The 27,428-nt window shown below is 41.5% G+C and overlaps 1 protein-coding gene across 4 annotated transcripts in view; it reads right to left on the bottom strand.

Moving 5' to 3' along the window:
* disp1 (dispatched homolog 1 (Drosophila)) overlaps positions 1–27,428 on the bottom strand; it is an 89,693-nt gene that overhangs the window by 18,141 nt on the left and 44,124 nt on the right. For 3 of the 4 annotated variants that reach the window (XM_063902859.1, XM_063902857.1, XM_063902861.1), the window contains one exon: positions 7,654–8,311. In XM_063902859.1, coding sequence (XP_063758929.1) covers positions 7,654–8,270 — 617 coding nt within the window. In that variant the 5' untranslated portion in view covers positions 8,271–8,311. Of the gene's footprint in view, positions 1–7,653; positions 8,312–15,748; positions 15,957–27,428 lie in introns of those variants that run through there. The other variant, XM_063902860.1, reaches the window with a different exon arrangement.

The following is a 27,428-nucleotide window of genomic DNA, read 5'->3' as shown; positions in this document are numbered from 1 at the left end:
TAATGAATGCATGTACTGTAGATACATTTTAATCAGGAACATCAACTTACTATAAAATAAATGTTGAGTTCTACTGACAAATAATTTGAATATCTGCTTTTAAAAATATGGATTTGCTGCATATAAAATACTACAGGTACATTTCAGTGGAGTCCAAATGAAGTCTACAGTTAATATGGAATGTCAAATTACGTTTAACATAATGAACTTAATCTTTTTTATTTAAATGTTATAAGAGGTCATTGGTTGCACTTAGCTTTTCTCAGTCTGATATCAAACACAAAGTCTTAATGTTCTAAACTGCTGTAGTGAAAATATATCTGAATATGTAAACCTCAAACTGTAATGGTAAATTTCATGAAATGTTATGGATTAAATGGTAAGTTAAAACATAAATCAACACATTACTTGGTTATAGAAATAAAAATGTGCAGCAATTCAAATGAGGATCAAAATAAAGCCAAACAATATTATTAGTAGTGACTTTTACAGCCTGGGAGAAGGTACATTTACTGTACAGGAAGTATGTTTCAAACATTGTGCATTTATATGTGTTTTCTTAACTTGATCAAATGTTATTAAAAGTCCTGTAAAAGTAGCCTCAAACCTTAAAGGAACTTCTCTGTTTTATCTTTACGCGCAAGTATGCAAACTATATTATTATCTCTCCCATCAGTTTATACTGTATGTATTTAAACCCTAGCAACATAAACAAATAGATTCCATCACACCTTAAAAGAAATTCTCCAAAACATCTGGGGATTCCCACAGCAGCATTCAGAGAGCCGCTAATTCCTTGACTGACTGATTGATTTGCATGTGGTGCAGTTGGTGAGGTTTGTTCAGTCTGGTGACGGTGTTTTGGTAAGATCATTTGGAATAAAGAGTAAACGCTTGTTCGCACTCGTCCACTTTTTTTTTCAATTTGCCACGGCTCATTTTATCTGTAAGCCTGCTGCCGCCACGACGACAGACAGCTCCTGTTTTTGACAGATGAGCCTCGCCTCTGCAAATCAGACGCCTCAAGTTAAAGACTTGTAAATTAAAAATGTTTATAAATCAACAAATGTCTTTTTTTTTTTTTAAAGATATTTTTTGGGGGCTTTTTGCCTTTAATCGGATAGGACAGTGGAGAGTGACAGGAAAGTGGGAGAGAGAGTCGGGCTGGGATCCGGAAAGGTCCACGGGTCGGGAATCGAACCCGGGTCGCCCCAGCCAGTCGTGCCACGGCCGGGGCCAAACAAATGTCTTTTAATGATGAGCTTTACTAACAAAAATGTAGTGCAACCACTCAGCAAAACGTTTATCTAACTAGTCTATAAAGTACACCTCAAACTGATCAAAGAAAACAAATGCCTACAGAGCCAAATCCATTTTGCCCCAGTCTGAACACATGTAGTGGTTTATCCTTTTTAAAAGGGCTACAGGAACCTCCAGCAGCCAGCAGCAGTGAACCATCTTTATCCAGCTGAGAGCTGAGAGCTGCTCAGCCAGCTTATGAGAAGTTATGACAATGTCATGCTCACATCAGGCTTTGATCCTGCTTTATGGGACAGCATGGGTCTTTGATCTGGGATGGCTATCTTTATGGGCTTTGTTTCATACTAGGGAACTATACCATAAGACTGAGGGGGGTTCAGGGAGAAATTAAAATGGTGGTAAAGAAGGAAGAAAGAGCAGCAAGTGAGGTGAAAAAGAAAAGAAGCAGAAAGCTTTAAGACAGGTCTTAAACAGGAATAGCCGGAATTAAGACAGAAGGCCAGAAAAGTGTGCTGAAATCAAAAGACTGAGAACTATCAGACTCATCTGTGCCACATACCACAGCCTTCCTTCACGACCCAACAGAACCCTAAATGTGAGCTGAAGTAACTCAACAACAAACTCAGAGAAAGACCATGAAATACCAGCTGTCCCTGCAGACATCATCACACATTTACCCAGGGCTAACCTTGCAGCTCCAGTGTTCTCCTTCAGCACGGACAGGATTGGAAAAGCAGGATGTCAGTAAGTCGCTCCATCCATCACAGAGCCTGCACATAATCCCCAGGAGCCACGAGATATACACAGATATATTAGCACATCCTTTTTGGAGATTTTATCGACTCATTTCAGCTGACATTAGCACCGCGTAACTGGAGCCTTTAACTGAACTTTCTCTGCGTAATAGGACAATGAGATGAATACCCAGATTAAAGGTTTCTCACATTGCAAATTAACTGTGAAGGTTAGGCTCTTAACCCGTTGTTTATCTTTTTAAAACAAAACTGCCTAGTTTGTTTTGTTTTTAAATGTATTTAATTTGTCTCATTTCTCTTTTTTTTCTCCCTCATAGCATTGTGAAGCACTTTGAGATGACGTTATTATTATTATTAAGTGTTCCAGAGGACTAAATACATTGTTCCATTGAAATCAAGTTTGTTCATCATAATCCTTGCAGAAAAAAAAGTGTCATCTTTTCAGTAATCTGAATTTTTACTGTCTTAGTTGAACATAGATATAAATAAACCTCAGAGACCTCTGAGGTCCACTGTTTCTGAGTTCTATTTTTGTGTATTTTGTAAAATTGTGTAATTTTTGTATATATTTTTGTATCTTGGGTGTAATATTAAGCTGTCTTTGGCTCTTTTTGCTGTGATAAATGAAAATGTTCCCGCTAGGACGAATAAAAGTATTCTGATTCATATAAATTGTGTAGTAATATGACACAAAATAAAAAATATATTGATTACGTTCATAACACACCTATGATGAAATAAACTGCTTTTCAAATTAGGAGTTTTCCTTTCCTTTTCTATTTTATTTCCAATAAAGTGGATATTTTTGGGCAAAACACATTTCACATAACAGATTAATTGATTCATCTAGAAATAACAGCCGATCAATTGATTGATGAAATAACCGCGTGTTACAGCCCTAATTCTATTGTAAATCATTCAGAAATTATTAATGTGATTAACAATTCTGTGTGTGACAGCCAAACAGAACTGTAGAACATTTCTGATGAAAAAGGAACTACATTGGGAATTATTTTACAGACAAATTTAGACGATTGAGAAACAAACCAATATGGCCGACCACGAGGCGCTGCAAACGCTTGTTATTCTTTATAATGTGCAAAGCCTTGTCAAGCTGACACCCTCCAACACGGAGCTCAGCACACAGATCGCTTTCAGACTAACTGTTGCTGGTTCAGGCTTGCAGCTGTCTGACAGAGAGCAAGACAAAAAGGGAGACAAAAGAAAAAGGAGGTACAACAAAAAGAAAAGACAAACACAAAATCTGGAATTTTGGCAAACGAGAAATGAAAGGAAAGGTCAACACTGTGCAGTCCACCAAACATGTTCGGACTCTGGCGACAACCATCTGATAAAGAGTTGCTGAATCCCACACGATGAAACGCTAGTTGAGTTTTAATGCATTTTTTCCCCGTTCTGTCATAGCAACCGACCCACCTGGCACCTACAAGTATTACAAAATTCGTAGTTGCTGGAGATAATAAAAGCCGACCTTTCCTGAGCGAGCCTCGGACGGGTGAGTGGGAAGCGGGAATTCTTGCTATCTGACAAGGCATGAATCTAAACCAAACTTGTGGTTGCCATAAACAACAAGAGCTGTTGCGAGAGGCATCGGTGAAGAGGGCAGAAACGTCTCGCTCCAGGAGAACAGAGTGTGAGGGTTAAATACTCAACCTGACCCCAGATGGTTGAGTGTCAGTGAGCGGTTTGGTGGCTGTTGCAGGGTCAGTGGTGCAGGTAGAAGCAGGTTAGCAGGAACTCAGGTGCCCTGAGTACACACACTGCCTTGGATACAGTTCTCACTCTGGCCTGCGTCTCCCATTAGTGTGCACTTAAAGCCTCGAGACTGTAGCAGTGGTCTAAGTGTACATACTTGACTCCAGATTAACACTTAAGGGATACAGGCTCTGCTCAACTACCCATAGTTGGTTGTCTTCCAAAAAGGAAAAAAGAGACAGAAATAAAACTAATACTTCTTACAAGGGTGGATACTGAAATGTAACGGGATTGAGGGGAGATTCACAATCCACACAATCACAAAACACACAATCAAACAACAGATTTTTAAACTCGGTACACACACATACAAGCTGTCCTACAAGCCACAACTAGTCTTTGTTAAACTATCGAATAAATAAATGTGGACATTTTTTCCACTCACTAAACTATAAATGGACATAACTGCTAAAGGTTTTTACGGTATCCACTTTTCGGACTATATATGGATATGACCTCCATCTTTTTCAGTCTTTTCACCAATAAAACGACATGTGGATATGACAACGATATTTTTTATGTTATCCACTTATCAGAAAATATATGGGTACAACCTCGATCATTGAATGTTAACATCCAATGACATGTCCAGCATTAAAACTAACATCTCTGCAGGGAACCATAGGATTTTTGCCTTTACAGACCATTTACATGCACCAAAACCTATACAACACACTACAGGAAAGGGAAACCCCCAAATAGAAAAAAAAGGGCCTTCTTAACTAGAGCGACAAATACGAATGAATCGCCAAATAGACCTTTGCAGACGTTATCTTGGGCTTCGGGAAGCATTGACAGATTTATTTTACCTTTTTAAAATATAAAATCAACATATTAAATCGTAGTAATACTTACTTTCAGCCTCATCGTTAAAATAAATACTCAAGTGTAAAAGGCATTCATTGGAACATCTTCTCAAAAGGAATATGACTAACACAGGGGAAATGGGGTTGAGATTTTTTCCCCCCAGATCTTGTCTGAAAGGCTTTCACCTGAAGCCTTCAAACCTGTTGGCACACACTAAACTGACCGGGGCCAAACAGCTGACATCCCAAGGACACAGTGTTTCCGCCTGATCTTAAATAATACACATAAAATGTATGTAAAAGATAATCTTACAGCCGAGTCACAGACATGGTCCTAATACTTTTAACAGACCCATAGAGAAAAGATCCAGTGGCTTTTTCTTTTTTACTCCCCGTGCAGAAAGTGCTGAGCTGTGCCTTTCTCCAAAGCTTTCCTACGTAGATAACACCCCAAAGGCTTTTGATCATTCTCAAAATAGAAACATTAGGAAACAAAGGACACGCTAATCTGGGTAAATGGATTTGTGAAGCTGAGAACAGGGGCATAAAAATCCCCCTGTTGTGAAAGGCGCTTTTAAAAAAGGTCTCCCCGAAGAGCTAAAGTTACACCTTATCAGTGTGTGTGAGGTGTGTGTGTGATCACAGATGTAATCCTTCGGCTAATCGGGCAGATCAAAGCCACTGAGGCAGATCAAACTGATATCCGACACCATCTCGCCTGACTCCAAACACCACAAATTATGGAGGAATATATAGCATCTTGTTTTATGTGGTATTAGGAATTTGCGTTTGCCTAAAAAACCCATGAGTACGTGGGGGGGAGGGGACTGGAGTACAAAAAAAAAAATCGAAATGTTTTTTGTCTGTGCCAAACTTTACAGGTATATGGTTTCCTATGTCTAATCTTTCCATCTGACACACACAAAGTACGACTGTACGGGAAGAGGGGGTGGGGTGGGGGGGTTGTGGATGCAGTCTTGGAGGAAACCCAGGCATCCGTAATTCAAACCTGTCATCGCAGAACAAGAGGGACCTGTTTGGTAAATAAGAGAGTGGTTCAACATTAGAGACGCAGAAACGCCACATCTGCTCCCCATTCTGATGTGGAACAAGAGACGGGGGAGGGGGGGAGGAGGAGGGAGGGGCAGAGATGAAGAGTGTTAATAGGAAAACAGAAAATATGAAGGAGGAGGGATAACGGGGGAGTGAATGCGTCTAAATGCCAGCAACATAATCCTATTTTGCCTCCCGGTGCCCACCCAAGTTCTGTGTACGTTCCTACTGCGGCTACACAAACCTCAGCTTTCACCGCCACCCACAACGGCCCTCTTTCTAATGAAAATGACGAGCGGGAGATCCAACTTAATTTCAGCGAGGAAAATTCCATGTCGGGAAGCAGAAATAAAGCCTGATGCAAATCAAGATTCCCCGCAACGAGATGCTCCCATAAAAAGGAGCTGACATGAGTAAATAATTACTTCAGCCTCCTGCCTCTCCCGCCTCTGTGGAGAAGGTAAATATAGGATTATGCAAATGAGTATGCGAGGCATTTAATGGTTCCAGTTTGAAATGCGGTGGAAAGCCTGTGGTTTTGGTGTAAAAGGGAAAGAACCACCTCTCTAAAGATGGATCACTTGAGGACAGAAAGAGGAGTTTCCCAACAAAGGAGTTCAGTGCTCACATTCTGCTTCCACTGGTTGCCATGAGTGCATGCAGGTATAGAAAAAAAAATCCTGTCGTGTTGTGGATAAACTTTGCTTTGACTGTTTGCATCCCCGAAGCCAGGAGGGTATTGTAAACACAAGCCATATCAAATTATAAAAATACTCAACATTAAAAAAAAGCAAAAATAAGCAGCAATATAAACATAAACTGACTTTTTTTTTCAAATGCCTCCATTGGACTCCTTTGTTCACTTCTGTAACATAGTGACATCTCTATGTAACACTGCTGCTTCTATTGGCTAGCACTCCATCACATTGTACGTAATAGGCTAAGGGGCGGGACATCTCTAAGTGGTTGAACAATCACATCGGGGCTAACCAATCAGAGCAGACTGGGCTCTGGTTTCAGACAGAGGGTGAAAAGAGGTGCTGCAGTACAGGCAGTATGAGAAAAATAAAGAGCTTTTTGAACATTAAAGCATGGAGACATGTCCCAGAAGAAAAACAAAATACAAATATGAACCTAAAAATGAGCATAATATGGTCGTTTTAAAGAAACCTGAGTTCAATTTAATTAAGTTCTTAGTGCACATTGATAAGGGTTAAAGGGATCTAGCAGCATTACAGTCTACAGACAAACACACAATATAGTTGACCAAAAAAAAGGAGCTTAAGGGTATAATTCAGTTCTGGCACAAAGGGTTTGAAGTGTGGTTTCCAACCGTTACAAGTAATGCTCCCAACATTTTTTTAGCGTGTCAATAAAAACAACGTTTGCAGCGTTCCCGTCATCCTGAAGTCTCCAGGCTCGGGCGGTATGTGCCATGACAACTGACGAAACCTCAGAAGGCTCGTCACTGACTTACACCACCAAGTTATAGCTGCTCCCTTTCTGCCAACATGCTGGGGTAGACATTACTGGTATGAAAACCATGACAGACCTCGATTTGGAGATAACTTTTAGTAAAATAACCTTCCTGCATTTTGGATAAAGTATTGCCCATTTGTGTCCTAGCCCCAAACCAACCCGTACTGCACTTCAGACGATGCCGCAGGGTTCTCCCTATCATTCTAAAACTTAGGCATTGCGCAGACATAACACATGTGTGTAAACAGAGGTCAAAAGACTATTTTAATTATTGTTAAAGTTGCGTGGGACAACTTTATTTATTTTTTGTTTAATAAGGATTTTTCTTTTTGAAATTCCCATTCGAATTCCAACATTTTAATCCAGTTCCTCGCTCTTTCACTGGTTACTAAAGTACCAAAATGATAAGACAAAGCACACTAAGTTTGGCTAACAGATACAGAGTCATTATTTCTGAATAAATTGACATTTAATTTATATAGAAGTTATTATTGACATCACCAAACCCTGTCCCTCCCCCTTACCTGATTCCGGGCGTCTGATTCTGGAGATGCTCCTGCCAGCGCTGCTGATGGTGGTGTTGGAGACAGAGGGGGGAGGACGGGTGAGCAGGATGGGCATGGAGGTGAGAGTATGTGCAGGCAGAGAGGCAGCAGGGGCAGGATGAGGCGGTCCCGGGCCCTGAGCCTGTGCCTGGGTTCTGGAAGAGGGGGCAGTCCTGCTGTCCGCAGGGGCAGCACAGGGGGGAGTGGAAGTGACAGTGCTGGCAGCAGAGGGGAGGGGGCTGCAGGGAGTGGGAGGAGGAGGAGGGGGACAGGCTGGAGGAGAGGTGGCGTTTGGGGGAGGACGGGGGAAGGTTCCTCAGGGAGCCGTTGTGTTTGACCACGCCGCCATTGTGGCTGGGTCTGTTTGTTCTCTGGACGACGTTAGACCTCTGCTGGACTTTAAACCCCGCGTCCTTCACTACAACCTCTTCATCTCCATCGGGGGGGCAGTCACTGGCGGAGGCGGTTGTGAGAGGGTCCTGACCAATGCTGACTGGTGCGCTGGTGTTTGAAAGGCCGTTTCCGTTGGCACTGAGATGATGGTGTCCTCCGTTGCAGAGGGCCACAGGGTCACCGCCTGCATCGCTCAGGGCCATGGTCCTTTCCCAGCGGGCCTGGCAAGGACACTGTCACTCCTCTGGGGGAGACAAGAAAATAGAAAAAGTTGAGAATCCGTTGTCTGACAGACAAAGCAGTGGGTTAGAGAGGAATGCGAGCTGTGAGGTGGTTAACATTTATTAGAAATCAATGACATTTTGCAAACCGATGTTGTACGGTATTTGTGTGGGTCAACAGGGAAGTAAGGATTGTAAGGGCTCCCTCAAAACATCCAATGGAATTTTGGAATGTACAAAATAAGATCTGTGGCAATGTATTCTTAGCACATTTGTTGCAGTCGGTTAATCTCCATGTATAACACCACTTTTGGTTTTGATTTGTGCAGGGATGACATATTCTTGTAGGCCGATCCGGAAGTAAGCTGCGCATGGGTTCTCTCAACAAAAAAGCAATGGGATTTCTCCATAGGATTTAGCATTATTGTAAGAAATAACATCAGTAGAAAACGAACCTGTATGATAAATGCATGTTTAGTTCAGCCGGTATAATCTCCACATGGCTTCCCTACTTTTATCATTTTTGAATCATAAATCTAATCTCCAGAAGCAAATGCTAACGCTATGCTATAAACAAACTACAGACAAGTACAGCAGGGTCGCAGGACTTCAACGTCACGCCAACTTAAGATTGTTTCAACTGACTTTCACGCGCTTGCATATTTTAACAAACTTTTTCCTTTTAGCCACACTGAGTTTAACTAGAAGTCATGGCTGTTTCAACAGGTGCTAACAAACTCAGCGGGAGTGTTGACGTGTTTGGCGTAATGACGTACAACGTCCTCAACAACTTCTTTCTCTCTTCAGCTCATGTAAACCATAGACCTTATTTCTGGCTTCTATTCAGGCACTCTGAAATAGGAAGAAACTAAAGATGGGCAGCTTAGCATAAAGTCTGGAGGCAATGGGAAACGGTCCTCTGAAGGTGAAAACAATCTTGTATTCTTGTTTGATAAATCCACATAAAACCACCATACATAAAAAGAGAAGTTATATGGAGTGCTGAGCTGGTTATCTCCCTCCACTGAGGGTTGATGTTGCCAGCAAAGCACGTCTACTAAGTATGTTATATCCACAAGTAAAATGTACAAATAGTCCTTTGTACACTTTTTTTTAAATTACAAACTAAAGAAACGAGAAATATGCCACTTAATAAGCTCTGGATGTGCTTGTTGGTGGATTTAAATTGACTTTTGGAAGGTTTTCCATCATGCTGAGCCCAGATGACAGCCTTCTGGCTCTACCTTTAAATTTCATGTAACTCTCGCCAAGAGAGGGCTATGCATATTTCTTAGTAGAAAAACAGAATGACGCAAACTTTAATATACGATCTATTTCTTTCAGCCCTTTAACCGTCAGTTTTCAAGAACAGAATTGTTGATTTGAAACAAATGAGCATTCAATTTGAGATTGAACAATGCTCCAAACTGACTGACTCACAATCATTTTCAATGAGAGAATCCAAATGGTGTTGAATGATGTTTATCTAGTATTGACTAATCGACAACTGAACATCAATCTACTACAACAGGGATCTCTCATAAAAAACCCAAACAACAACTCAGAAACCGAGCAGGAAAGCTGTTTCATATTAAGAATGAGCGGCAGGAGGAAAACTATGGTACAGCAAACACACAATGTCATAAAAAACATAAAATTAAGTTGTTTTGCAAACTGAGGAAACACTTACTAGATTATAGATGCAAAAACGTGTGTAAAGAGTAGCTTGTAACTTCTCAAAAGTAGCATTTTCAATAAGGATTTGTCTTTGCATGAATTAATGTTTAATATTTAAGTAGAAAATATTAAAATCAGAATACTTTATTTATCCGGGTGTGACATAAGGTTTCATGACAGTCGCTTTAACTTTGGAAAAGAATAAAAAATATATATTAAAGATATTTAAATAACAATACGAAGTTAAACAAAAAGAAAGTATAATAAAATAAATATCTTCATATTAAATTATACAATACGTACATCTGAAAGTAATGTGCACATTGTACTCAAATAGTGAAAAACAATATATTTGTAAAAATGAAAAATTGGAGGATTAATTTATGAAATCCAAATTATTGCTCGAAATGTAAAGTAGCTTTATGAAAAAAGCTTAATAAAGATCAAATGCACTTATAGCAGATGAAACATGCAAAAACAAGTGTAACTGAAAACCCCCATGCTGATCCTGCCTTGCAAAACAAAGACAAATAAAACAGACAGCTGCTCGATAGCGTTGGATGGGAATGAGTTTTTTGATGTATACTGAATCACCACTGAAATATTTGGCAAACACGTCAAGTTTTCTGTCTCCTTATTGGAGTCACAACATCAAATAAGGTCCGTTTCAGATCAATATGATTTACGAAGCATAAAAACGACCCGGCATAAATCTTTGGTGTTTGTATAGATTACAAAGCATGAGACACTCTTGCATTTGCAGTCTTAAAAAGATGGTTCCAACAGAGTGAGAACAAACAGAAGGTTCACGTTATGCTACAGTTTCAGCCCCTATATGTGGTGCGGCTAGAGTTACAGAAAAACTCACAGGAGACCGCGATGTGAAAATGGGATTCTGTGGGCTATTTCAGCAGAGAAGGGGGAAGAATGTGTGTGTGTGTGTGTGTGTGTGTGTGTGTGTGTGTGTGTGTGTGTGTGTGTGTGTGTGTGTGTGTGTGTGTGTGTGTGTGTGTGTGTGTGCAGCTTTGCACCATGATATGCTTGACACACTTCAAAAGCGGCTGAGTTGTGTGTCACAGGTAATGCAGGGTTGAGGTGGGCGGTGTTGTTGGAACAGAGCCCAAAATATAGACCCTTGTTGGAAAGAAACCTGACAGGAAAGGATGAAATACTCGTATTATAAGGCTTTAAAAGAGAGAGAAAGACAGAGAAATAGAGACTTCAGACATGTTTAATTCAAATGCCAAGCCAATCTCTATAGACTTTTGACATTTTGTAAAAAATAAATGTGAACTGGGACATTTCCATCAACTGGTTGGGGGTTAATAAGCTACGCCATGCAAAGCGGCAGTATACGCCCCACTTAACCAATGGCTGTAATCCCAAAGAAGTAGCAATTGTGCCTTGGCTATCCAACCCATCTTACCCAAGCCCCCAGGAAGTGCTCCGGACTTTGAGAAAACATTCTTAGTGGCCAAACAGCGGGTATCAGTCTGTGATGTCACCCGGTCCAGAAATACTTTTTCCCATTGACTTGCATTGGGAAAGAGACGTCTGTAAATCGGTGGATAATTTTTTCTTTAACTAAATAAAGTTACCAGTATAATCCTTTTTATAGCCCCTATTAAAAAGATTAGGTTTTAAACGTTGTAAAATGCGCTAAAAGCTGAATCCAGATGTATTTTTCTCTCTCTATTCATTCTACTGGGCCGATAGCGGGAGATCGAGGGCGGTGCTTAAGGGGAAACTCAACTGCGCATGCTCTATGCTATAGAACAGCCAGGCATGATGGGTCATTTATGACGTTTTTTGGCCATTTCGTCTTCATGTGCCAATGAGCAGCTCTCATAGGAATGAACGAGGCCCCGCCTCCAACGCTGTATCCAGTTCTTATTATACATCCATGATCTTACCGTCTGAAAAAATTGTGTTTTCAATGTGTATTATTACAACAGCCTGCATGTTGTCAGTAATACATTAGCAATTACCCAATACCTTTTTTGAATGGCAATTACAGACTACTGACACAGGCTATCCCGAAGAATTGTTTTTCCCTTATTCACGCAAAGAAGTTGGCTAACGCACTAGTCTTTGCAGTTTGTTCAAATGTGACCTTCTGGCCAAGACACAGGAAACGTTAGGAGACACAAAAGTCAGTTCGCTATGCTGCATTTGAGGCATAAGCGGTAAAGCGGCTCTGATCTGACATTTTTACTTTATGGAGAGAGTAGTCTTGCAACCAATCATATGACAGCTGTGCTAAGCGTTTCAAGCTAGCAGGGGAGGTAAACATGGAAACAAACCGTATCTGTCTGTTTTCACCGCACGGCTCTCCTCCAACCTCGTGCAAATCGCGTTATGTATGAGACATTTCAAAACGCACATAACAAGACATGTATAAAAACGTGGCTAATATCAAATGGTTTTGTTTGTTTAATATAAACTGATGTGTGAGTAGTGTAAAAAAGGGACACTTGGTCTCTTTTTCCAAGTTTGATCTGTCAATATCAATACAAAAGTTAAACTATGGAAGCCACTATTTGGATACACTGCAGTTTTTGCATTGAAAAGATATATGTTTAACTATAATTTCAGCCAGTTTCTTCTACATACAAACTTTCCCCATGTCTTAAAAAAAGACCAGCATCTCAATTTTGGGTATAACAATTATAGGAAGTAAGAACTAAGAATTCAAATCTGCCAAAGGTCAAATACTTGCCTGACATGTGGCCAGAAGTGCAACATGCCTCAGAGGTTAAGGCCACATTGAGCAAGTTTTCTACCTTGGGAAGAACAAGCAGAATGTAAAACCTCTATCACAAAAAGCACACAAGCTAATCATTACAGAATATTGTTTTGGTTCACAAAAATGATAATAATTACAATCCTCCAGTGTGAATTTGCATATTCTGATCAGCTGTCAACACGTATGATCTGTTGATCCCAGCTGTGACACCTGGTGTTTTACTTTCTAAATAGGTAAACATCAGCACTTATTGTGAATAACTCTTTCTTGATGCATGAAGAGCCGATACTATCAGAGATCCCATCAAGACATAAATCCTAGACTGGAGTATGATGACGTGGAAGATGTTTGAGATGCCGTGGACCTGAACTGATTACTGCAGAGCTTCAATAATGCACTGTATTCCGTGTCATAGGATTGCTTTGTCCTCTCACAATACCCACTCAAAACCATTGTGACTGAAGCCACTTCTAAATGACTTTAATGTCCAAACTGCAACCGTGACTTTATCATATTACCCTTTCAAGAACCTATGCGGGTTCTCATTCCATCACAACCATGACCCCAAAAGAAATGGTCACCGCAAAATGTAGGCTCCAACTATACATCATACCAGCCTGTTTTTTCCCGATGTGACCAAAGCGCTCTGTGACACTTCGAGTGAGCGGTGTAACCTGAGCATGACAGCCCCATCGGGTCAGGGGTGACTGGGAGGACGGGGTTGAGGAAAGGGGAGGAGAGGAAGAATAACTCCGGAGCCCCGAAGAGCTCAGAATAGCAGAGGAGTGAGGGAAACCCAGATGAAGTCATTAGTCTGGCTCCCACAGCTGTCAAGAGCCTGTCAGGACTTAAAGAGCATTGAATGGAAACATGAAGGCTTAGTGGAGATCAAGTAAGAAAGAAAGAATGGCGTGTATACAGATAATATAGTTCAGTTCCTACGTAACGATGTAAAATGTGCAACCAGCTTTGGGCTGTTTGTGCCTGAAGGAATTTAGCCTGTGTGTGCGCATGAGAGTGTGTATGCTGAGCGTTGACAGCCAGGTGAGACATCTAGGGCAGACTGTGCGGACACAAGCAAGGTCTTGTGTCTCCCTACAAAATGAAAAGCTGACCGAGCTGCACCGCGCACCACTGGAAGCACGGCACAAAATATGCATCCATTTATGCAGGAAATTTAGCAGTTCTGAATCGAAGACAAGCCAGAATAACTGAATTAAAGCACATACGCAATGTAGCAGTACAACCTGGTATTGATAAACTGTAGCAGAAAAAAAGGTAACGCTAGCAACTACGTAAGAAATAAAGAAGCAGTGCATTATGGGGATGATTAAGGATTTACTCCTACTTTCTAATGTGTTGAACTCATCTTGTAAAGAAAGTATTCATTTTGATGTACTTTAATTACAGAGAAATTACCTTTTAGAAACACTTGAAGGAAAGGAAAATGAATGCCATAACTCATAAGCATTTAGCAAGAAGAAATTAGGTCAAAATTCAGTTGTTTTTTCAGATTGGCTTTGACCTTTGATAAATGTACTGACCTTGTATCTTAAACACCGTTAACTGTATCCAACAGGTCAAACACTAGATTTCTAAAAATGATTATGTGTGATATCCCAAGCATGAGCAGCTTTAAGGGATTACATGTGTCAGTAATGACAGTCACACTCAGCCCCCCTCGAACCCAGATAAATCCTTAGTAAGAAGGATTATTTAACCTTTAAATAAGCCGAGACCAAAAACCAACACATGTTATAATTCCCACCGGGGTTCGTGGTTTGGACTAACGCAGGTGATGACGAGTTGCTTCTTCCTCCGTCTTTCATGTGAAGTTTATGATTATGGGGTGTGAGAGACGGTTATACCCAGGGCGACAGGCAGCTACGCAGCACAAGGCAAGGCATCCTGCATCCCTTTAATTAAAGCTAATAGGCAGTAATTACCACATATCAGTCAAGAGACGGTTAATAACCACATTACTTCTTTTAATAATAACAACAACAACGCCAAAAACAACAGCAGTCGTCCCTGCTAGGTACTCACAGACAGACATGGCTCTAGGACACATTCTCTATGACATGTTTCTGGTTGTCAGGAGAGATTTTGGACATATTTGACCCCCTCTGGGTGCTTTTTTCACAGCTGGGCTGTTAAACATTCCAATTTGATAGAGCTGGCTCAAGGCTACAGGGAAGACTTGTGGTTAAACAAGTGAACACAGCGAGCCAACCTGCCGTTCTTCTTTATCATTCCATCAACCAGGAGTCTTACACAATCATTACAATGACAACTAAATTAGTTTCATAATTAGTTGTAAAAACGATGTTACTTCCTATTTAACCATGTTACAAATGGAATGAGATGCTGCAAACGCACTGTATTAAAAGGTATAAATCTGCTTTAATGAATAAAATGTTCATGTCTAACATTGGTGTCATTCTGACTTTAGTCAAAACAATGAATAAGTTAATTTAATAATGCTTGTAAAGTTGCTTACATTTAGTTGGGCTATACATGTCATTGAACGTTAACCCATAATACCTTTCAAACTGTAAGTAACCTATATTAGGTTGATAAGATAAGCAAAAACAAGCTCATGTAAATTATGCTTATGATGTTTTTTTTAGGGGGGAAACGTTATATTTTTCGAACAGCAAGCTTTTTTAAATTCTACTGGCTGGCTGAATACATGGGGGCTACACATTACTTTTTACTTTAAACGGCTATAAACGATACTTAACGCATCAGCTCTATCCAGAAAACGCTAAAGTTAAAAGTCGCTTTGACATCCGTCTCCTCCGCTCCCGACAAACTACTTGTACAGACACACACTGACGCTCAACGACGGAGGCGCATGGACCCAAACGGAACACAAATAGCGAATCTGGATTTTCCCACTACTTTTGAACACGTTAACGCACGCTCCAATTGCAGGTGGTGGACTTCCTCGTCTAAAGGGGTCATCTAAATCTGGAGAAAATGCACAAACAGAGCAGGCAAAACCCGTGCGAAGAGCATACTGATAGTATCCTACCGTGTGTTGTGTTTCTCGGTGCTTTGAGTTGGTTATCGACCGTGGGGTCTGCAGCACGCGGCGCTTCGTTACAACCAAAAACAGTCAGAGTCCTTCGGTTAGAGTGGAAATATCCCCAGGCGCTGGTAAACAAACAATTCACCCCGAAAAAGGCAACAAGAAGTCTCGGGGAGAGTAGGCTGTTTCTCATAGGAGTGTGTCCTGCCAGAATGACAAACAGCCACACACACAAGCCCCGGCTCCCTGCTCTCCCGAGGCAGGAGGCGGTGGGCTGGAACTGCACCGTAGACCACTGATAGGACAGGCCCCAAGTCTGCTTTAACCAGCTCACTGCCACACCGGCAGGTACCTTCACAACTCATGCGCAATTCAAGATTTTTGAAAACTCTGCACTCTGCACGAAAAAACGGGAGTAAAAAATATACTCGACTAATGACGGTTACGGCAACTACATGAAGGCACTTTAATCAAACCACCAATACACTATGCTAGTATACGAAGCTACTCACACATCCAAAATATAATTAAATGTAACACAATTTTCATGCACTATTGCTTAAGGGGCATATTGTGTTCATTTTCAGGTTCACATCTGTATTTTGCGCCTCTACTGTGACATGTCTCCATACTTTAATGTTCAAAAAGCTCTTTATTTTTCTCATACTGCCTGTGCTGCAGCACCTCTTTTCACCCTCTGTCTGAAACCAGAGCCCAGTCTGCTCTGATTGGTTAGCTGGCTGCCTCTATTGTGATAGGTCAACCGCTTAGAGATGTCCCACCCCTTAGTCTATCACATACAATGTGTTGGAGCGCTAGCCTAAAGAAGTGAAAGTGTTATGTAGTGATATCAATATGTTGTGGAAAAAAGAAGAGACTACAATGTGTGTTGGAGAGAAACTACTTCTTGTTTGGGATTGTAGCTTTTGTAAATCATTTACATGCACAAAAACCTATATAACACACTACAGGGAAGGGAAACCCCCCAAAAGCATAATAGGGCCTCTTAAGTAAAAAAGGACAATCAAAAAATATGCTAATAGCCTAATTTACAACATTTCAAACTTAAAACGTTTTTTAAAAAAAAACAAGTTAAGGTCTTTAATCAAAGCTTCCTTAGTTCATTTTTAAAACAGCGGTGTCCTTGAGAAAACAGCTAAGCCCCGATGCTTGACCCCAATAAGTTAGCTATTCCGAAGTTATAAAACACTAGAATAGATAATAGCCTGCAATAGTTAATAGAGTTTAGGTACAACATTAATTATATAAGGCTCATTTTATAAATCAAACCAAAGTTGGCTTTCAACAACCCTACTTACAGAGCTAGCAGAAAGCCTTTAATTATCTGAAATTCGACCACATAATTACTTATTAAGGCCACACCCGTTCTTTAACACATCAGTGTACTTAAATTACAGATTACTGTTCAGATGTGTTGGCTGCTCTTCTAGGTTTACTTTAATAACTACTTTGAGATGCTCTCTCTCCTCTCTACCTCCCCACCCAAAGCAACAAAAGCCCTGGGTAACTGTGGTTTCATTCAAACCTCAGAGGGGGTGGAACTATGGATGTTAATACATGTTCAACTTAATATTCTCATTTTAAAATACACACCTTCTCCCCTCTCCCAGCTCTTGACCATATTAGCAACTTTTTGATTAATTCTACCTACTGAAAAAACATATGCACATATAAGGAATTAATTAAAAAATAAACCTGTTTCTCTTTTATTTTGAAATTAAGTCTGACGGAGATAAATAATAAGTAAATGAATAAGTTACCTTCATTCAGGGCATGAGGTTAATGTGGCCAGATAACTTTGAAATGAAGCCTCTATTGCCCATTAAATCAACATTTTGGAGCAGAGCAACTTCTGTTATGACTATGAAAAAAGATTATGAAAAAGATTCGATATTATCCATAAAAGGTCTGCAAAGCCAGGAAACTTGCACACTACAATGCCTGCTTTCATTTAGGTTGACCGAGTTTGTCATTCACAAATTGTAAACTTATGTTGGGCACAATGCAGAAATCCCATGCTAATGAACCAGTGTATGCTATTAATCTTTTAGTTTCATCAGTGTCCCCTGATTGGCTAAAAGAAATACCTCATCTTTACAGACTGCAGACTCTTCTGGAGATGCATTTCCTCAGAAACAACTGATTTTTCTCAGCAGGGGAGTAGCTTTATCACAGAGAATTCTGGGAAGGCGGAGGGCCGTACCTGGCTTTAATTTCAGCTGTCCACCAGGATTAGGACACAGTTCATATAGCAAGCTGTAATCATCTGCAGTAGTGAGGCGCTCTCTCACAGCTGGCCCCGGGGCAAGTCAAAGCCTAAGCCATTTAGTGCTTTGTAGTTGTCTCTAATAATAATAACCTGGCACTAATAACTTGTGTAGAGTTCATTGTGTTGTATTGTGCTTTCTGTATGTCTGACAAGGGATTAGGATTAGATCACAATTTTTTCTGTAATTTGTGACACGTTTCCACTCTAATCTGAGTAGTATATTCATTCTGTCTATAGTGTCCGTATTAAACTGTCTATTTATATACCTGATCTATGTGTGTTTAATTTCTTTACTGTTGTTTACTATGTTTAAACATCCTTTTACTGTTTGTAGTGTAAAAAGTTTGGTTTATATATGCCAGATGTATATATTTATATTATACTGGAACAACACTCCACTTTCCGCTTGTTTTGCTCTTCTGATTAGATGCTAACTGCATTTTGTTGTCTTAGTACTTGTGCAATGACAATGAAGTTGAATCTAATCTAATCAGGCACAAATGTTTGCCTTTAATTGCAGTGTTTGTTATTCTAATTCTGGATTTATATCACTACTATTGTCCAAGAACCAGCAACACACCGAAGTCTAGCACAACATTTTAGTAATGTAGTTTTTCGGGACCCTAACAAAGTCCAAAACATGCTTCTGAGACTCAGGGCCAGCTTCCTGTGGGTGTAGCAGTACGGGAGCTGCCTGTGAGTTATTACACCGCCCATCACCAGTCCGCTGATGCTGGTCATGTGGTTGGTCAACTAAACACACTGATGCCCTCCTCTTGAAAACATCACACAAGTATTTCAGCACTAGCAACACTGTCCAGCTTCTTACTTCCAGCTTGTTACCTCCCCCAAGATCAACATTAAGTTAATATGTGGTGTTAAAAGCCATCAGAGGAGCTGATTTGGGGTTTAGCTAGCAAGATCCAAGGTCTCCCCGCATGGAGCTAAAGAAGTAACCACATCAAAGGCCGCACTGTACCAGGAAGGACGGAGGCCCTGGTGAAAGCCCAACGGCCCCTGGGATGATTGCACACAACTCATCAAAGTGACAGGTTTAGCGGACAACAAAAAAAAGAAGGAGGGGGGGGGATCAGCTAAAGAGGGAGGGAAGGATAGAGGAGGACAAGATGTTTTCAAACCTTTTAAGGCACTTGGCTTGTCAAGAATAATGTTTGATACTGTATGTCCTTTGAATCATTTTTCAAGACTAACTCCAAATTTGGGGGTTTGAATAACTATTATTCCTTTTCAACTGAAGCAAATGTGCTACACAGGGCAACCCAAACAGTACATTGTTGCTTTCAAATACCACAAACATCAGCACAGAGAAACAGATAAGGGAAAGAAAGTTTTTCCACAAAAGGGCTTGGTCCTGTGAGTTTAAACATGACCCATCTCACTGTGTGATTTTAAAGCACATTAACAGTGATCTAATAGCAGAATGTTAAGATGCTAGATGGTAATGCGCTCTGACATACGTATATGCAGGAAGGCAGCAGGTAATCCTAGAAGCCCTCAGAGCATTACAGCTACCCCTGCATGTAATAATGTCTAGTTAACAAGACTGAAGAGCAAGATGGTAAAAGAAAAAAAAGAGGGCTGAAAAAGCTGGAATCAAGAGTGATTGAATGTTTATGGATGATTAAATAAACAAAAAGATTAAAAGGTGCGACAGTCATTGAATGATTTAATGACCGAGGAAGAAAAATACAAGCGCTCTCAGGCACCACTGCTCACATTGCTCCCTGGCTTCTGTAGGTCTTAGATGCGGAAACCAGCGAAACCTTATCCCTTCGACACCTTGGCGGTGAGGACGGACGTCTCCCACCCGATTAGCACCGAGACCCCTGACGAGGACCTGAGGGGTCTGCGGAATGGCTGGAACCCCAATGAGTGCTAGTGTCTAAGTTACACTACACTCACATTAAGGAACAGGAGGCCTTGGAATCGATTTCCCTTCTGCCACTCTGCTGTGTACTGTAAATCTGATGAGAAGACAGTGTATTATATGTAGTACGCATGAAGGAAGCTTGATTTAGCGCACATGAGGAACCATATGTCTCACACGTGTACACGTTTTGGTTTCTTGTTGTTTTCTTTGTAATGACTCCAAGTAAAGCAGCCAATAGGGGCCTCGGTTTGTTTTGTGTGTGTGTGTGTGTGTGTGTGTGTGTGTGTGTGTGTGTGTGTGTGTGTGTGTGTGTGTGTGTGTGTGTGTGTGTGTGTGTGTGTGTGTGTGTGTGTGTGTGTGTGTGTGTGTGTGTACACAATCTGATGTATAGGGAGCCAAAGAAGCTGCTATTCAATAAATGCCTTTAAGTTTGTACCTCAACATTGGAAAGTGGTTGGTTTGGTTTGGTATTGTCACAATGTATAGTCGAGTTTCAGCAGATGTCTAATCACTGTGCTAATTTATTTTCCAACACATGGGCAAGGGAACTATGTCTTTGAATCCGATAAGCAAAACCTGCTGCTAGACCTGTAAAGAAAGAACTTCAAGAACTGTAAATGCGCTCTAAGTTTACAATTTAAAACGTTGAAAGTTTGCAGCAAAAATGAATTCATTTCAATGGTATCTCAACACTGGGTTGACGAAAATTGGTGAACATTTTGGGTGTCAAAAATGTTCACTCCATAAAAGATGATTGATTATGATAATTTGTTTCAATGGTACAATTACATCTATTGACTAAACTGACTTGGCTAACAAGGCTTGTGAAGCTCTATTTTCCTTTTTAAAACATTAAATTAAATTAAATAAACTGAATAAACTGCCCAGTACAGACATAGAGGTAAATTCTTAGCTAGCTCATCTGTTAATCTGTTAACCATTAACTGGGCTAGCTATAGTTGTTCGCCAACTAGCCGTAGTTGCTACGTGAATGTCCAAAACCACAAGATATACATATTTAAGTGGATACATCTGGCTGTGTATGGACTTTTATACGTTTCAAATCCTAGGGAACATAAAAACCAGGCTCACGCACGTGATGTTATTCCACAAAACTTTAGCCACAAGTGGAAAAGCATCCTAGCGCAAGCATTTCTGCTACTAGCAATAGTGCTACTAACAATTCTGCTACTGTTTCGCTCAGTTAACATCTTACAGAGTTTAACTTTTTAATATTGTTTGAAGGTACTGTAGGTAGGAAGTTATTATTTAATTTAGGGTAGCCTTTCGAATTCTCTGTTATAGCTAGCGTAATACTTAAAAAAACGTTTGTCACAGGCCTCATGACTGAGGTTAGCTTAGGACGGGAGCAGCCATGTTGTTGTGGTTGAGTAGAGACATGCTGTATCCAGATGACCTATCTATCTGTTTCTTATCATTTCCTTCCATAAACAACACAGGGATGAAAAGAAAATGACAGATATAAGAATGAGGGAGGGAGTGAGAGCGGTTGGCTCAAACTAAAAAAGAGATTAGCAGAGCGGTTTCGCTGCTCTTTAAGTCAACATTCTTACCCAGTGTGTTGACTGGCAGCTCAAAAGTGTGAATGACATCACTTGCACATGTTGGATTGGCAATGGTCAGCAGGTGCAAAGGCAAGGTTACCAGTTGATTATTGGATGATAAAGTATTTTTAATGTGCTACCATGTGAAAATAATAAGAGGATAAAACAAAGCGGAGCTAAATAGCCATCCCTTACATCACTACTTCAATAATTGACACACTACAGACAACTGACCGAGCTTAAATAGATCTTATGAGGAAAGATCAATACATGTTGTAAAAGAACAAAGGAGTGCATCATTTATGAAAGACTTTCACCTAACACAGTTTGAGTCTCCACATAAATGATTGCATAACTTGGTTCTTAAGTGATTTCATTTCCAATTACAAAGGGGAAGTAGGATCATGAGAATGTTGTGTTACAAAGCCAGCAGCTCTATGAAACTTAGCATGCTAACAGGCTTACAAAAAATTGCCAACATATAGATTTAGAAGTTATCATGTCAACCATGATCATTATTTTAGTTTATCGTCTTCACATGCTAACATTTGCTAATAGTACATTCACAAGGTGTAACTGAGGCTGATTGGAATGTAATTTGATTTAGTTTAAAACCTGAAACAGGGTTGACGAATGACGAAAGGCGAGGGGGTCACTTATGAAATTAGCATCTATCCTGAAATGGACATGAATATGGGTACATAATAACATCCTATATGCTTCTGGAAATAGCTCTTAAAACCACAAATGTGAACCCCATGGTGCTAGAAAATAGAATCAGGATTTCACCTGAGTCATTAAGATTCATAATGTGGTCTCCAAGATTATCAAGAGCTATGCTACAAGCATTTCTGTAGAATTATCTGGATAATCACCTCTCAGAGTATACTTGGTAGATAAAAACAGATCTCTATAAAGTTTGCCTTTAGAATAAGTTTTTTTTTTTTTCAACCATGAGCCAAAGACCCAATTATACCATCAGGTTTTGAAATTGCATGCAGATTCACAACAGGCCAGCTGCGTTTATTTGGCAGAGGAACAAGATAATGTTTAAAAATGAGAGATAGAGGTCTGTTGTTTAACTGCTATTGCTTTATCACATTAAAATAAGCACACTTTTGGGACAAACCACACTCAGCCTTCTAATTACGGCAGTTTTTTCCTTGGCGATTTCACATGGTGTTAGGGGCTTTGGAGTAGCCTTTGTCGCTCATCAAAAAGATCACCCCCTCCTCTCAAACTCTCCCTCTCCCATTTTTTTTCAAGTGCCTGAGCAACTTCCTAGTCTGGGAAAAGACACAGTTCAATCAAAACTCTTCTGTCTGTTGTCTTCTAAAGGGGAGGGGTGGACCAAGAGAGGAGAAAGTAAAGAAGGGGGAGAGTGGCGGTATGCAAACGCAGGGTTCTTATCAAGCTGAAAAGAGGAGGCAGCTAAAGAAGAGTCCGGCAAACGAGGAGTGTCTGCGAACAGGGAGGGAGGGGATCTTAATTTGTTTGAACTGTCCTGGTTTGATCTCGGACACAATCAGGGTGACAGGGAAGTTATGCAGAACGGAAGGAGGGATGGATGAGAGGCAGATGGATGGACATGCAGACAGAGAGACAGACAACTCACACAAAGGGCTGTTTAGGAGGAATTTGGTGGACAGATGTTTGTGTATTTGAATTAATGGAAGAGAGTTACTCTTTGAGGGCACCAAAGTTAGCGTTTGCTCATAAGAAGGGAAACTTAACCCTAACCCTTTGAAGAACTGCACAAACATACACAAAGCCTTTTACTCTTAGCAGCTACCCCCCCCACTCAACATAACATCTTCCGATTCCAAAAATGTTTTGCTCATCTGTTGAAAACATAACAACACTAATGTAAAGGCATGTTTGGGATTTTAACAGACATTTAGCTAGCATCTGTGATACTTGTGTTACACTGATGGTAGGATGATCAGTTTCCCTATAATCAGGGCTTTAATTGTATAATGATAAGTTATTATTGATTAGCTTGTTTTGTTTTGCCACCAAAAGCCCAATCGTTAAGCTGCTAAAACTTTTCTTTTGTCCGACCACTTTCTAAAACAACACGATAACCCCCGGCTTTGAATAAATTAAGCCAATGCGAAAGTGCTCTATAGATGCCTTCTTTCGAATAGCCAGCTGACTGGTTGCAAATAGACGTCACACTGTATAGAAGTCTATGAGAAAATTACCAAACATTTTACCTGATTTATTACCTCATTGAACATTTTCCTGACAGGGTTTTAGTCTCAATCTCTAGTTTTATGTCTTCTTCAATACAGCATGATGTTTATTTTGCAAGTTATGGTCCTGTTTATAGTAAATAAGGTAATGATTTAGGGGGAGGCTACCTTGTGATTGACAGGTTGCTACTATGGTCTAGGTTACGTCCATGATTTAGACATTATGTATTTAACCCACATTGCACTTACAGGAAAAAGTGATAAAGAATAAAGCAACAAAAACATTTTGGCGCAGTAAGGAGCTGACATTTTGAGACAGACTGCAGTAGTTATCTAAACTGTACTCCACAGGAACCTTAGTCATTTATGATGGTTGCAGCTAGCGTAGTAACGATAAAAGATACTAATTAATATATAAATGTGTTCTGAGGCGACCCTATTTTGAAAGTTTAAAAAGCTTTACAATGGAAAAGACCTGATAAGCGGCCTCTCACAAAAAGCGAAAAAAACGCTTATTATGAACGTCCTGAGTGGTGAAGTTTATCGCGTATATTAAGCTCATCAAGGTTGGAGATGTGGAGATCCTTGAGGAACAGATGATGACTGAGATGGAGAAAGTGCTTTGAATGTGTGGAGTTTGTATTTGGAGAAAGTGTTTTATCTCTTCTCACTCTGTCTCCCTTATCCGCCCCTGTCATCCTAACGGCCTTTCCATCCTTCTTTTTCACAGCTTGTTCCCTTAAGCTGTCCTTCATTCTGTCCTTCTATCCACCTCTATCCCAGCATGTCTGACCGCCAAAAGGTTTATGACAGAAGGATGTGATCTCACACCTCCTACGACATTTTCAACCACAAGAAAATAAATTCCCTTCCCCTCTTTCCTCCCAGAGGCCATCTAGCTCTCCACCCTCAGAGGCCCCCGGAGAAATTTGACACACAGATGCGATCTTTCAAGTTTCATCAGTTTTTTCTTCAGAGCCACGTTAACTTATTTCTGATGCCTTGAAATGCCTAGGATGTTATTCTTTACTAAAGTGCTCTAAACATTTATAAATGACACTCGTTAAACTTTGTCATAATTAGTTTTCCTGCCACTGTTTTCAATGTGTAGGGATGTGAAGTGCTACAAATTTGCCCACTGTACATCTATAGAAAAATAGCAAATGACACTTAGTCCGGAAACATATAAAGGAGAAAGCAATCCAACCAATTAATATACAAAAGCCTCACTTCATACTATTAAATGCTACATATTTGCTAAAAAAGCTAAGCGGCTATCTGAAGGGTTTGTAAAGTGTTACATTTATTTTTTTGTTATGTGATTTATCCCAATTATTAATTATTAAAATAGAACTGGATCAACAGCTGAGACAAGCATCAACCTAGCTTTAAGCATGAGTAACAAGTGTTACATTAAATAAAAATAAACGGTTAAAGAGTGATTACACCTTACAGAAAGTTAAAGATGTCATTTTGAACACAGAGATGAATATAGATGCGTTTGGGTACAATGCCCTTGTTAGGATCTCAGTTTTGTATTTTTTGTTTACGGTTTTATTTTGAAGTATATCTTGTTTTGTCACTTCCTGTCTGGTCTTGTTCACTTCCTGTCTTGTTTAGTTTACTTCCTGTCTTTAGTTTCCCTCCTGTCTGATTGTCTGATCGTGCTCACCTGTTGCCCCTGTGTGTCTCCTCCCCCTTCCCAGCTGTTTCTTGTCTTGTGATTACCCTCCTCTGTATTTAGTCTGAGCTTTCCCTTGTGTTCTTTGTCACGTCGTCGTCATTGTTTGTCGTTTGCCTGTTCCCTGAACCCTTTTGGATATCCCTTTTTCAGCCCTCCCTCTTCCACTGGTTTGTCAGTGTTTTAATTTGATACTTTCCTTTCGTTTTACCTTTTTTGTCTGCATTTTTGGAAACAGCTTTTTTTTTTATAAATAAAAGCTCGCCCTCTGTTACATTTGAACTCCTGCCTCCTCTATTGCTTCTACACCTGGGTCCTTCCCCTAAATCCTGACAGTATGACACGACCAAAAGATGGACCCAGCAGACAGCCTCTATGAGGTAACTTATAATTTAACTTGCCTAAAGAATGACTACAGAGGAGAAGCGTGCCATCATTGCTGAGGCACGCATGGAGATATATTCGAGGCCATGGCTAAGAGACTTATTACCCGAGTGGGTTGAGGAGTATTTTGGAAGCTGTGGGGCAAAACTTGTTTCCCGGCCTGCTAGCCCCAGGCATGCTAGCTCCCTGCCCGCCACAGCTCCCCACTTGGAACCTTATGTGGACCCTTTTGTTGGCTCCCGCCTGGCTTTTGGAGGTCCGCGGAGCCTGCAACAGTCCACTAAGGGATGCAAAACCAGGCAACCAGCCCGTTCTCCTGCAGCCAAGCCCCCTGCAGCCAAGCCCCATGCAGCCATGCTTTCGGCTCAAGTTTTGGCCCTAGCAGCCGCGTTCCCGGCTGCAGTTCCGGCCCTAGCAGCCATGTTTCCAGGCCAAGCCCTGGCCGCCATGCTCCCAGCTGCAGTCCGGCCCACTCCAGCTACTCCTGTTCTGTCGGCAGCCCGGGGCCAACCCCAGCTACTGCTGTTCTGTCGGCGCCCGGCCGACTCCAGTACCGCCTGCCCTGTCGGCAGCATGGCTGACTCCAGCCCCTGCTGTCCTGTCGGCGGCCCGGCCCACTCCAGCCCCTGCTGTCCTGTCGGAGTCCCAGCCGACTCCAGTCCCGCCTGTCCTGTCGGCGGCCCGGCCGACTCCAGCCCCGCCTGTCCTGTCGGTGGCCCGGCCGACTCCAGCCCCGCCTGTCCTGTCCACACCTGCTCCGTTTCTGTTGGGGGTCCCACCTTCACCTGTTCCAATGGGGTTCCCGCCAACACCTGATCTGTTGGGGGCCCCGCCTTCACCTGTTCCGATGGGGGTCCCGCCAACACCTGATCTGTTGGGGGCCCCGCCGTCACCTGTTCCGATGGGGGTCCCGCCAACACCTGATCCTGCGCCGTTTGGGGCCCCGCCTTCACCTGTTCCGATGGGGGTCCCGCCAACAACCATTTCTGCTCCGTTGGGGGCCCTGCCGTCACCTGTCCCGAAGGGGTTCCCACCAACACCTGATCCTGCGCCGTTGGGAGCCCCGCATTCACCTGTTCCGATGGGGGTCCCGCCAACAACTGTTCCTGCGCCGTTGGGGGTCCTGCCATCACCTATTCCGATGGGGGTCCTGCCAACGTCCGCTCCTGTTTCGTTGGGGGACCTGACATCACCTGTTCCGATGGGGGTACCGCCAACACCTGTTCCTGCACCTGGTCCAGAGGCCTCTCGTCGCCCTCCTGCCCAGCCCCCAATGTGTCCTCGTCGCGGCCCCGTCTTCGTCGCCGGCCCTGTCTCTGCCCCCCAGAGTTCCCTAGCCTCGGCTTTCGCCCCTGTCTCCGGCCCCCAGTGTTCCCTCGCCGTGACCTACGCCCCTGTTTCTGGGGCCTCATGGCCTCTGCCTAGCTCCCGGGCTATCCGCTTTAATTTGATACTTTTCCTCCGTTTTACCTTTTTTTTTGTCTGCATTTTTGGAAACAGCTTTTTTTATAAATAAAGGCTCGCCCTTTGTTACATTTGAACCCCTGCCTCCTCTATTGCTTCTGCACCTGGGTCCTTCCCCTAAATCCTGACAGCCCTACTCTATTGAAGTTGTTGCCTAGCTGATAAAGCCAAAACTGGTGCAGAATAATTATGCATTGTACTTGCCCAATTGGA

This window comes from Eleginops maclovinus, chromosome 15 (assembly GCF_036324505.1).
Source record: "Eleginops maclovinus isolate JMC-PN-2008 ecotype Puerto Natales chromosome 15, JC_Emac_rtc_rv5, whole genome shotgun sequence".
NCBI lineage: Eukaryota > Metazoa > Chordata > Actinopteri > Perciformes > Eleginopidae > Eleginops > Eleginops maclovinus.
This window is presented reverse-complemented; position numbering and strand designations above follow the sequence as displayed.